Source organism: Perognathus longimembris, chromosome 22, assembly GCF_023159225.1.
Source record: "Perognathus longimembris pacificus isolate PPM17 chromosome 22, ASM2315922v1, whole genome shotgun sequence".
Taxonomy (NCBI): domain Eukaryota; kingdom Metazoa; phylum Chordata; class Mammalia; order Rodentia; family Heteromyidae; genus Perognathus; species Perognathus longimembris.
This window is the reverse complement of record NC_063182.1, coordinates 34,748,595-34,762,259: the sequence shown is the minus strand read 5'-3', so window position 1 is coordinate 34,762,259 and position 13,665 is coordinate 34,748,595. Positions and strand designations below refer to the sequence as shown.

The 13,665-nt window shown below is 36.5% G+C and overlaps 1 protein-coding gene and 1 long non-coding RNA gene across 3 annotated transcripts in view; both read left to right on the top strand.

Moving 5' to 3' along the window:
* Positions 1-13,665, top strand: part of Pja2 (praja ring finger ubiquitin ligase 2) — a 56,001-nt gene that overhangs the window by 21,887 nt on the left and 20,449 nt on the right. For both annotated transcript variants that reach the window (XM_048331082.1, XM_048331081.1), the window contains one exon: positions 8,875-9,060. In XM_048331082.1, the coding sequence (XP_048187039.1) occupies positions 8,875-9,060 (186 nt within the window). The remainder of the gene's footprint in view (positions 1-8,874; positions 9,061-13,665) is intronic.
* Positions 3,719-8,779, top strand: LOC125339815. The gene is made up of 3 exons (XR_007208630.1): positions 3,719-3,729; positions 5,305-5,311; positions 8,649-8,779. It is a non-coding gene; the product is annotated as an uncharacterized LOC125339815 (long non-coding RNA).

Genomic DNA, 13,665 nt, shown 5'->3' with positions numbered 1-13,665 from the left:
TCTCAAGACTACTGCTCTACCAATTGAGCCACAGCTCCACCTCTGGCTCTTTTGGTACTTATTTGGAGTTAAGAGTCATGGACTTTCCTGCCTGGGCTGGCTTCAAACTGCAATCTTGAGATCTCAGCCTTCTGAGTAGCTAGGATTATAGTCATGAGCCACACACATCTGGCTAAATAGTGTGTGTGTGTGTGTGTGTGTGTGTGTGTTTAAACAATAGAAATACAAAGGAAGACATTTCCTATTTTGAATACAAAAGCATTTGTGGATTTTATTTCATGTCATGAAAGAATAAACATTTAATTTTTTAAAAATATGAATTAAACTCCCATAATGTAGTCTAACTTATTGTTAAAAATGATTCAAATACAATTTCTGCTATTATCTTGGAGCTTTTCAAGGGTAAGGTAATTTTTGCCTAATTTTCTGTGCTAGGTCAAAACATTTCTTTTGCCGGATTTTTTTCAGTTTGAGTTCACAATTTTTCATCCCAAGTCCACAAAATTCTAAAAATAAAAATTGGATACAAAACCTGACATGATATTAACCTCCTTGATAGTAGAGTTGTACCTGAACTAAAACAAGGCTTGTTCTTTGGATATTTATATATTTTGCTGCAGAACCACAAAGATTGTTAACAGTTTACTGGCTTGGGTTACACTGGGGTTTTTAAGTACTATTTTCAAACTTAGAGGAAAATATCTAAATTCTAAAACATAGAGTGAAGACTTAGATTGTATTGTGAGCCTCTTCTATGTCTGGGTTACTAAAAAAACCAAACAATTGTTAATAATTTATCTTTCTTAAGATTGCTGTAATTCTTTTTCCCAGTTACATTTTTGCTTCTTGAAAGGAGTTGACTGTACTTTCACCTTTGAGGACACACAAATCAAAATAAAAAGCTTGTTAGTTTTGCTTGTTTTTTTGTAGTTGGGTCTGACATCTTGTATTGAAGTTGATGAAATGTTTATGTGATTATTAGCCCTAAAGGAAAGGGTAGTAGTTTTCTTAACTCCTGGTTTTTAAATTGATATCTTTTATCCATTGTAGAAGTGTTACCTTTGCCTAGAACGATTTTCTACTTTTAATGGTAGAGAGTGTTTTCATAGTGTTTTTTTCTTTTTTCCTTAAGTGATGTCAGTACTATGAGCAATGATAGATTTTTACAACCAGAATTTACAAACTAAAAGCAGTCAGTAGAAACTGTTCTTTCAGCATGTTAGTAATATATTGATTTTAGAACTATCAGTTAAGATGTTCCAAAATTATTGAGCTAATTTTGAAAAACGTTTGAAGACCATTGAAATGTTGGGAACAACTTAGTGCTTTTTGTTTTTGTTCTAAGATTTATAGAATAAGGCCTAAAGGATACTGTATCGTGGACTCTACTTGTATTTCCATACTGAAGCCTTAATATATATTATATGGCCATATTTCAATAGCTTGAAGTGTTTAAGGAATACTTCTATTTCTTTTTTTTTTTTTTTTTTTTTTTTTTTTTTTTATCATTGTTGTTCTTTTTAATGTACTATGTGAAATCATTTCTTTTTTATTTTATTTATCTTCCCTATGGTTTAGCCCATGACATCACTGCATTTGATTCTGATACCCTGGGTATTGTATATATGTTTGTCTGAATTAGGGAAGGGAAAGGGAACATCAAAATGGTGAGACAAAGGGTAAAAAGTGAACCAATGCATCAGCAATACTTAGAAGACAATATGCTGTAAAGTAACTGTACAATTTGGGGGGATATTGGTGAGGGAAGGTGGGAGAAAAATAAGGGAGAACATAACAAATTTGAAATGAAATATATTGACTACATTATGTATGTAACTGAACGCCTCTATACATCACCTTGACAATAAAAAATGATACAGAAAAAAAGGAGTCCAACTGAGCTTAATGATTTGAGCAATAGCTATAATATGGTAAAAACTGAATTGATGTTTATAGAACAGGGAAGCATCATATTGCATAGGGGTGTGATATAAGATCTGGATTCTGAATTGTTGGTTCTGTTATCTGAAGTTAGATTAAATATACATATATAAATATGCACATGTAGATGGAATACTTCTATTTCTGTGCTTCATTTCCTCAACTCTTGAGTCTCCCTGTACAGTACTTCTGCATGCCAGGGTTCCAGCTAAAGGTGAAAATTTGATATTTTATTAAATATTACTTTAATTATTAAATATTACTTTTCCCTTTGTTCATCTACTTATTGTTTTACTGTTCTGTGCAGCTCTGATATTAGAACCAATAAATAGGGCAAAAATGAATCTGCTTTTCTAAACTTCTTTAGAAAGAAAGAAGTTACGGACATGAGAAATTAAGTTCTTCATTTGACTTCTTAATTGGAAAAATTAACAAATTGAAGTTGAATTTTTTTTTTAAATTTTGCTTTGTAAAACTTACAGGTGATATTTTTTTGGCCATGTTTATAATAGTGACAAAGGGCTCACTTAGCCAAGATTATAACTGAAATTTACTGTGACATTTTAAAATATAGGTAACTTGTTCACTTAAAAATATGAGTCATGTATTATATAAAAGTGGAAAGGGATTTTAGTGAACGCATGATCACCTTTCCTGAACAATTCTGAGTGATCATTTAATCGCATCTGAAATGTTATGCTCTGGGTTAAGCATTGCAGCTGTAGCATTGCTCTGAGCTGTTTGACAGGAACTGAGAACCACCTTATTAAATTAGAACTGCAAGGAGAATTTTAATAGGCAGCATATAATTACCAGACTTGGGAATAGACCAAAGAACTCAGGTTAGTAACTAGCTCTTTTGAAATATACCCTGAGAAATTTTGTAACTGAGGACAGTCTGTTGAGTTTAAAAAAACCTTTCAGGAATGCTAGCACATTTTAATCTTGGTACTAAGCCTTCTGAAGAGAGGCATGCCATCTACTGACCATTTCTTAAAGCTCTTGAGATTTCTCTGTGTTCCTGTCACTGGGACTTAACTTTGCTTAAATAGTCAAAAGCTTTACTTTAAGGGAAAAACTTTATTTTAAGGGAAAATACTGCAACAACTGATTTTGTTGATATTATTAGGAAAGTAAAGTGAACTAATAAATTTAGTTGATTTCATTTGATGTATTAAGAAGGTGTTCATTGACATTTTCTTAAGTTCCAGACTTTTGTGCTGGGACATTGTAAATAAATAATAATGATCCCTGTCCCCATAAAGTTCACCAGAATTACAAAGAGGATGATATACAGATTTGTTGTAAGGCTGAATTACCTTCATATCTATTCTTAGCTAAGAGTCATGAAAAAAGAGCTCTTCTGACAGGTAAATCAAATAAACCATCTATTTAGCAGCCAAAACAAAGATTTTTTAAAAACATGCTTAAATATTTTCTTAAACATTTTAATCTTGCATTCATATTTATAGCAGTTTAAGAGTAAAGTTTTTTCTTAAGTATTTCTTTGCTTCTTATATTGTCTCTAGTTAGCATCGAGTTATATTCAAAAGCAGGCAAAGATAACTTACTGAGATTTAATTTATTATGTAACTTTATGCATTCAGTTATGAGCCAAAGAAACTTTTTTTCATATATAGACTTAAACCCTGTAACCTATAAGCCAAAACAAAAACAGAAAGAACCTGTCAGTATAAATACCAGGTAGAAATAAGATGGAAGTACAACCAACCACAGCAGTTTTTCATTCTAATACCTCAAGGAAATGATGGCTTTGTTTTATTAAGCGTATATGCGCGCGCGCACACACACACACACACACACACACACACACACATCTATATGCCAGTATACATTGTAGTCAAAATATTAATGTTTCTTCTTTGGAACCCAAAGATTTACAGACTTTTTCTTAGAGGGTTTCCATATAGTAGTTCAAGCATTGTGGACCAAAAGGCAAAATAAAGATATTATGTAGGATCATACGTAGTCATCAAAAGTGAAAAGTGAAATTTTACTCTAAGTAGTGAAAAGGCAGAAGCTCTTCTTTGGGTGACTGGCTGTGGGGTGATTTGTTATGGATCGAAAGACTCAAGTTGATTGGGGGACCCCAGAGGTTGCCACTGTCATTCCATAAACTAGAGGATGTAGAGTGGCTTTCCTTTGGCAAAGGGGAAAATAATGGCATGCTGGTAGGAAATCCATTGGAATGTCTGTATAAACAAACACTATATTATGAAAGAAGAAGTAACTGTGGTCCTGAAATTTGTGCCGAATATTTGTTGTCCATAGTATTTATCTAGGCATCACTGTTAGACTTGAAAGATGAATATTAATGTCTTCGTTTAATTCATGAGGAAGAGTGGTTGTAAAAAAAACATCTTAATCAGAAGTGGAACAGTGGCTCAAAGTGAGTGCTAGCCCAGAGCAAAAGTGTTCAAGGCTAGCTAGCACCCAGGCCCTGACTTCAAGCCCCACAAACCAACCAAAAGGAAACAACCGTTGTTGGATAATCTCTTACTAACCCTCTGAGCCAGTTTAGACTTTTCAAGTTACAGATTAGTGATAAATATTGATTTTTCATAGATAAGGTCACACTGAGATAGTAATAGAAATTGTTCTTATATAATTTCAATCATCACAAATGTACATTTATTCCTGGACCATACTTGTCATTAATGACTTTTTTTTCAAATAAACTTTCTAATAAAAGTCTTTTATTTAAGTTGCATGATTTCAGCTTCATTAGTACCAGACAAAATCTTATGTACATTTCACTACTCAGGGTTCATGGAAATTGCTGGTCAATTATTAAAGTAATGGATTTTTATACCTGGGTAAGAGGGAAAATTCCTTAGAATAGTCAAATTTAGAAGCATTTATTTTAGCAATATCAAATTTGATTCCTGAATTATGCAGTTCCCAGAACTAAAACAGGATCTGAGAAATGTGCCAACAATGTGATCAGTTTATAGAAGGCCAGAGGTAGGCATAGAAAACAACCTAATTGGCTACAACTTAGTTCCTCAGTCAGTTACAGTTTAGTTAATTGATGACAAGGCCTTTCTGTGATTAAATTCTATAGATTGTTTCCGTTTATTGAGCTCAGTTCAGATTCCCACTCCAACTCCCTGACCTCTTAGCACTTAAATATAGTGAGTTGGACTGAATATGCCAGCAGTCTAATCCATGTTATTATTGAAAAACAAATTCATTTTTATCCAGGAGAATATTTGAAAAAAGGACTTCCTACCTAGTCCCCAAGGCAGGAAGAGGGAGTGGTTAAGTATAGTGAAAAGTTCCTTGATGATGAGGGGAATTGTAGCAAAAGGTCAGACTTTGGGCTCAGTATTTGGAGTAGAGCATTCATGTAGGGGAAGAGTAGAATGTAAGAGTGTACTAGAAATGCTGTTGTAGTAAACTGTTAGTAAAAGAAATTTGACACTTAGTCTATAATTTCCCAGAGATTGGAATACCTCAAGTGTTGCACAGACAAGAGTTCGTAATGTTAATCATTACTTACTTATTTGAATGGGAATGTAAAAAAATGCCAGCACATGAGATATAATGGATTTTGATTAGGAGGAAACAAAGTATTTGACTAAAAAATGTTATTAAATAAATGATTTGCTGACAGTTATTGATGGCATCTTTTCTAAGTATTGCTAAATGAGAGGTATATTCATTCATCCCTCACATGAACTCAGTGAACTAGATATTACTTATAGCATTGGCCTAATATCTGAGGATATGAAGATACAGAGTAGATTCAAATCTAAACAACCTAACTTGTACCTTAGGATAAGGAATATATGTAACTGCAGCAAAATCTATGAGAGTAAAAGTCATAGGGCGCAGGTTTTTTATATAACTGCTTTAGGGGGGAAGAAAAGAGCTAGTAAATATTTTGGTATTACTGTAAACATACCATTTAATATAAGTGGAAATGCTGGAGATATTCAGAATGCATTCTGCAAATGAGATGAGGGAGTGTGGTTAAATTTAGGAATAGTAATTGATTATATAGGTCTAGGTTGGGGGAATTTTTTTTTAAGAAATGGAGAAAAAGGTATTCAGATATGAATTCATTGTGCAAAGAGTAAAAAGAAAGGACTTGAGTGTGGGGAATTAAGGAAAAAGATAAGTGGCTTCCAAAATTAAGACATGACAGGGCCATTAGCATAGGAAATCACAAATCCATATGCAGATAGATTTTATTTGATGAGAATGTAACTCTGGAGACACAAGGAAAACTGAAAAATGTTCAGTGAAAACATTGGGTGAGGAAATGTACATTCAAAAATTTGGCTTGATAAGCAAGAGTTATTTATATAAGCAATAGTAATATGAGTCCAGGATCTACAAACCTTTATTTTTGAAGGCATCTCAAGAGTTTATTTGGATTACAGGATTAAAATAGGGAGACAAAGAGAGATTATTTTTTGTTCCTCATGGAAGAACTGGGAGTTGAAGGCTTAAATGACAGTTTTTATCTGTAGCTTTTATACCTCTTGAGCTGGGCAAATGTGGTCTTGTCAGTTTAGTGATCCTATTCCCTACACAGTGGAAATACACTTAACTTTCAGGACTTTTCTTTTTTTTATTCTCTCTTTTTTTTAAGGACTTCCCTTTTGGAAGCTTTTTTTTTTTTTTTTGCCAGTCCTGGAGATTGGACTCAGGGCCTGAGCACTGTCTCTGGCTTCTTTTTGCTCAAGGCTAGCTAGCACTGTACTTCTTGAGCCACAGCACCACTTTCAGTTTTTTCTGCTTATATGGTATTGAGGAATCAAACCCAGGGCTTCGTGCATGCTAGGCAAGCACTCTGCCACTAAGCCACATTCCCAGACCAAGCTTTATTTTTAAAGGATCTGATGGTAAATACTTCAGGATTTGCTGACCAAGAGACAGAATCAAGTAAACATGTAAAAATCAGTTTTAGTTCACAATTGAGAAAGAGGCATCATGGAGAGATTTGGCCCAAAGGCTGCATATAGTTTGCTAGTTTTTGATATAGGCTTTTACAAATTTATTGACCATTGGTTCAGGCATTATTTTGCATTGGTAATTGGGATATTTCATTAGCCATTTCAGTAAAGTTCAGAAGTGCATGCACTTCGTGTTACTTTTTCTGGACAGGATCATACTTTGAGCTGAATGCATTAAAAACAGATCTTGCCAGGTACCTGTAGCTCAATCAAGCCTTAATCCTAGATCTCAGGAGGCTGAGATCTGAGGATCGCAGTTTGAAGCCAGCTGTGGCAGGAAAGTCCGTCAGACTCTTATCTCCAATAAACTACTCAGAAAAAGCTGAAAGTAGCACTGTGGCTCAAGTGGTCGAGCACTAACTGTTAGCAAAACAAGCCCAGGCACAGAAGCCAGGCCCAGAGTTCAAGCCCTAGGACTGGCAGTCAGTCAGTCAGCCAGTCATAACAGATCTTTTATCTAAGCATCTTAAAATTGCCAACACTATTACTCAATTGTTAAAGAGATAAAAATCAGACTTGTTAATATAGCTTTGAATTTGAGGAGCTTTATCTTTAGGAAAGTTAGTTTAATAAGTTGTTTTAAAACTTCTAAAGCTTTTATATTGCTATTATATAAGTCTAAAATATGTCTTGGTCTTTGATAATTATACTTTGGAGCAAAGAAAATTTTATGGAATTCAAGTGACTTCCTTATACTCGATTGAAAGAGACTTTGGTTTGCTTTGCCTCTGTATTGCATTCTTTTTCTAGGATATTTATACTCTAGCCCTTTGTTTACTGAAAAGTGGAAGCAAATTTTGTTTTTACGCTTCCACTAAATATCTCAGAGCCCAGATCAGTGCTTCTGTTGATTAATAACATCTTGACTTTTCAATTTATCTCTATTATAAGAGAACCCACCAGCTAGATATGTACAACTTAAACTTGCCACAGAAAATAAACTGTTAATTTTTTATTTTCCAAAAGTCAAGTGAACAAAGGGAAATCTTTAAGATTCTTGACCAAAATCTTGGAAGAAAAATTCAAGACTTAATTGGCAATACTGGAGTTTAATCCAGGGCTTTGGGCTTGCGAAACTGGTGCTCTACCATTTCAACAACACTTTCCACTCCTGCTCTTTGGTGGTGGTTTTAGAGATGGAGAATAAGTGAACTTTTATTACCAGGCTGTCCTTGAGCTGAAATCCTCCTGAGTAGGTAGGATTATAGGTATGAGTCACCATTACCTGGTTAAAATTTACTTTCATCACTGAAGTACTTAAGTACTATCCTTTGATCATATAAGATGGCTAGTCTTTAAAAATAAAATGGAAGCAAATTAGTCAAAGTTAAATGTAATCAATTGTAATTTTCTGATGTTCTTTATTGTACTTTTGTGGCCGTATCTAAACATCCTGTCAAACTAAAATTTAGTTCGTGTTCAGTAAAGATTTAACATTTTTTTTCATTAATTTGAATATCTTTTAAAAGTGTGGTTCTTTTGTGTATGAATGTGAAGAAGTAAGAAGAAAACAAGCTTTTACTGCAAGGTAATAGTAGAAATCTATGCATAGAACATAAGTAATGGCTGTCAATATAGAAATGGAAAGTTTCAGGTCAATAAATCTATTGAATTACAAATCTATTATTTATTCTAGATAGGATTACCAAATTGCGTATAAAATTTTACTTAGAAACCTGTCTAAACTATGACAAGCCTCTATATAGGCATTATATACTTCAGTGAAAAAAACAACAGTGATCTGTTTCATAATTTTCCATGCACCACAATCATTTAGAAGAATCACATTTTGCCAATCTATTTCTGTATTTTCAAAGTATTTTAAAAATGGAGTTAGTCTTAGCTGGGCTAAGTATTAGTAGTCTCATGATGCTCAGTTACATTCTAAATGATAAAAATAATCACTGGGCACGTAGTAAGTTTATTTTATTTCTGCTCTGATTCGCAGTTCGGAATGCAGCGATGGGGAATGGTCTGCCTCTTTGCCTCATCGGTTTTCTGGAACAGACAAAGATCAGTCCTCAAGTGATGAGAGCTGGGAGACACTGCCAGGAAAAGACGAGAATGAACCTGAGGTACAGAGTGAGAGCAGTGGTCCCGAAGAAGAAAACCAGGAGTTATCTCTTCAGGAAGGGTAAGCTGAGCAGTGAGATTGAGCCTTTTCTTGTGCATGGGCAAGAATGGCCTGTACATCGCATTCAAACACTGGGTGTCCTGGTAATTACAAGCTGCATTGTACCAGCAGGTCCTCAGTGATGCTTTTGGTATTTTAAAAGAATAATTAAAGATGCGAGCCATTCGTTGTCTCCTACAGCGATAGGGTACTCGCTGTCACTTTACTTAAAGAAAACTCAGGCATTTTCAAAGCCATTTTTGCTGAGTTAGGAAGAAGTAGATAGAGGTAAGCCGTCATCACCACCTAGGGAGGAGATGGCCCATGTGGCAGAGCAGAGGAGATGCTTACCAAAGTGGACGGTTTCATTTTCTCCTCTAAACTGCCTTCTGGAGATGGCATCTCCAGAACGTGAGTGATTGCGGTGTTTCTCCCAACTTTAACGGGAGTACGGCTAGGCTAGGGATGGTCAAACTTAGACTGTGAAGAGCTAGAGAATACACTTGGTTGACATTGTGTGGCCAGTTTCTTTAGCAGCTTTTCCGCTGTTCTGCTGTAGTTCAAAAGTAGCCATCGGCAATATGTAAATGAATTGGTTTAGCTGTAGCCCAACAAGATTTTATTTGCAAAAATGGTGGCAGATTGGAAATAACCCATGGCCCACTGTTCACTGACTCTTGTTCTGGTATTTTCCCAGTTAGATTGCTACCTACCGGCTTCACATGTGTACACCTGTGCACACACTTTTAAAAATCACACTCTCAAGAATATTTCTTGAATTTTATCCAAATTATTCATCTTTTCCTGACAGTTTCTTGTGTTTCTATTAAAATTTTATGCAACATTTTTAATCATTATAGTTTTTCACTTTTGGCTTATTAATTATGAGTTTTTCTGGTATTGCTAGCTTTAGATATTCAACTACTTTTGCCCCTTGAAATAAGTAAAACACGATCGTGTCATAATAGCTTAATGTAAGGTAGAATGTCAGTGGTTTGCTTAAAAAAATGTTTTTCTGGGCTGGGGATATAGCCTAGTGGCAAGAGTGCCTGCCTCGGATACACGAGGCCCTAGGTTCGATTCCCCAGCACCACATATACAGAAAACGGCCAGAAGCGGCGCTGTGGCTCAAGTGGCAGAGTGCTAGCCTTGAGCGGGAAGAAGCCAGGGACAGTGCTCAGGCCCTGAGTCCAAGGCCCAGGACTGGCAAAAAAAAAAAAAAGTTTTTCTTTAGCCTCTACAACTGTTGTTTAAACAGCCTACTTATGGGTATAAATGTTATTAGTATTTGTTTGTAAAACCATATAGCTTGGTGTTTTTACGGTAATTTTCGGGGTTTTTGTGTGCTTAGTTGGTTCTATTTTTTGTCTAATTTTTTTTTTTTTTTTTTTTTTTTGGCCAGTCCTGGGCCTTGGACTCAGGGCCTGAGCACTGTCCCTGGCTTCTTCCCGCTCAAGGCTAGCACTCTGCCACGTGAACCACAGCGCCGCTTCTGGCCGTTTTTTCTGTATATGTGGTGCTGGGGAATCGAACCTAGGGCCTCGTGTATCCGAGGCAGGCACTCTTGCCACTAGGCTATATCCCCAGCCCTTTTGTCTAATTTTTTATCTCGTGTATTTTGATTGTTTTCCTAGGAAAAAGTATTCTTTCAACCTGGAATAATATTAAAATTTGTGCTGTTTAAACTATAAATTTACACCTTAGAATTAAAAATAAGAAAGTCTAGGTAGGAGAGACAGGTAATAATCAAGACACAAGTATAATAAATTACGGACTGTGATCTTTATCACAAAGAGAATGAAACACTTCTGTGCTAAGTGGCCAAGTGGTAACTGCTAGAGAACTATAGTAAGGAGAGTGGCCAGGAGGGGCATCTGGGAATTGACTTTTAACTAAAAGATAAGAATTGATAGGCTGGCTATCAGTGGCTCCTGCCTATAATCCAAGCTACTCTGGAGGCTGAGATGAAAGTTTGAAGACAACCCAGGCTTGTGCCTGAGACGCGCATCTCCATTTAACCACCAAAAACCTGGGAGTGGAGCTGTGGCTCAAATAGTAGAGTACTGGCCTTGAGTGACAGCACTCCAGATGAGCTCCCAGGCCTTGAGTCTCAGCCCCAGTAGTGTCACAGTTTTTGGTTTCTAACTTGATGGTTACATAAGAGAAGACCTTTGTATGTGAAGGAATGGTAAGGACAGAAGTGGTGCAGGGCGTGTAGGAGCGGCTGAGAGTGGGTAGGCAGGAATCACATGTAGACCTTGGTGTTGCCACCAAAATTTACTGAGAAGTAAGGTTGTTGTTTTCCATTATACATTGTTTCTTTGTCTTTTCTCAACTTCAGAAGGTTGTACTTTAAAAGAGGGTTACTATTTAATGTGTCCGTCTAAGTGTTCAGTGTTTCTTGATCAGAGTAACTCCTTCCATCAGTCTCCTCCCTCGCATTTGTTTTGTCCCTACTCTCCCCACCCCACCTCTCCAACTCGCTTCATATGTTCCAAGTCCTTGGTCACATATGTACATTGAGAGCCCTTGCTATGTTTGTCTACTGTGCCCTGTTTCACTCAAGCTTCCGGCCCCCGCCCCATAGTCTTCCCCTTTACAGTCTTGTTTCTGATTCCTGTTATCCTTTTTTTTTTGGTCTGTCATGGCATTTGACCTCAACAACTGGGCACTATGCCTGAGCTTTTCTGCTCAAGGCTAGCCCTCTACCACTTTGAGATAAGAGTCACATGAACTCTCCTGCCTGGGCTGACTTTGAACTATAATCCTCAGATCACAGCCTCTGAGTAGCTAGGATTACAGGAATGAGCCACCAACACCCCACTTCTGTTATTCATTTTGTTAAGCTATCTTAATGTTAGTAAACTTTACTCCATGGGGTTTTGTTTTTTTTTTTTGTTTTGTTTTTGTTGCCAGTTCTGGGCCTTGGACTCAGGGCCTGAGCACTGTCCCTGGCTTCTTTTTGCTCAAGGCTAGCACTCTGCCCCTTGAGCCATAGTGCCACTTCTGGCCATTTTCTATATATGTGGTGCTGGGGAATCAAACCCAGGGCTTCATGTATAGGAGGCAAGCACTCTTGCCACTAGGCCATATTCCCAGCCTCCATGGGGTTTTAGTCAGCCAAACCACGCCATCCTTCCTTGTTCTCTGTCAGTACCAAAATCTGCATGGTTAAATCCCTTTGTAAAAAGATGTGATGTCTGCAAGTGACCCACACACATTTTCCCATCTACCTTGAATTGTTTTTAAATTATTTATAATACTTAATTCAATATAAATGCTGTGAGTTCTTTAGGGAATATGGATAAGGGGATAAAGTCTGTACGTATTGGTTGAACCCATAAATGCAGAATCTGAATGCAACTATACATACGTGTATATCTATATATGTTTTGTTTTGTTTTGTTATGGAGGTGTTGGGGTTTGAACTCAGGGCGTTGGCACTGCAAGGCCAGGTGTCTAACTACTTTAAAGTCTCCTAGTTTCAGGGGTAGTCTCAACCGTGGTCTCCCTCTCTGCCTTCTAGGCAGCTAGGACTACAGACATCTGCTACCATGTTTAACTTTTGCCCAGGTTGACCTCAAACTGAAAACCTCTATTTCTACCTTCAGCATACCTGGGGTTATAGGTGTATATCACTACTTTGTCTTATGGGTTTTACTCCGCAAGGTCAAATTTAGTTTACTTAGGCTTTGATCTAATATTGACCTTTTTTATTCCAGAAGGCCTGTGGGTTCTTAAAGTACCTTCTGTACAGTGGCATTGGAACTTGAAAGTTGATCATTAAAGAAGGCAGATTTTCTGATTTAGTCTTTTGCATGAATCTGCCAAACTATTGTTTTATTCATATTTTTCCTATTTAGACTTGCTCCTAGAACAAGCTCCTAGACCCACTTGATTTTGGTGAATCTGTGATAACATGTTATTTCTTTAGCTTCAATTTCATTTTCTAACAATGATTCTAACTATTTAATAAAGTATCTTTAATACAAAGGTTTTGATGAAACATGTTAGAATTATACAAGGGTTCAAAATGTATTTTTTTACCTAAGTTTGTAGGAAAAGGGGAAATACCAAAGTTCCTCATTAAGTTCTTTCTAAGAAATTATAATTTTCCAATTTGGTTTCCTTAAAAAATATTCTTACCTAATAAAAAGTAGACTCAGTAAAGACTCTTGCAGCCAGTTTCCTTTGTAACTTTCTAAAGATGACGTCCACATGAAGCAGCCTGCGTGCACATCCGCAGCCCCATCCCCTTTCCTTCCTTCCCCAGCCCCTCCCCCTGCAGAGCGCGGGGGATGCGGAGAGCCATTCCCGCTTCTCCTTCTAAATATGGCTGGCAGCGCAGTGAGGAGCTATGCTACGAATGTCTTCTGGTTAGGTTTTTGTTTTCTTTTTTAATCGACACTAATTATTTGTTCAAGAATGTTTCTTTGTGTTATTTTCATGCATCTGTGTACTTTATTCTGATTACCTTCACCTCCACTCTCCTCTATCCTACTCCCCCCTTTTAAGACAATTTCAACCAATTTTGCTGTTCAGTTTTCACACATGCAAATATGCTACTTCATATTAATCCTTACTCACCCTCTCCCTTACAACCTACACCTGCTAGTCCACACCCCA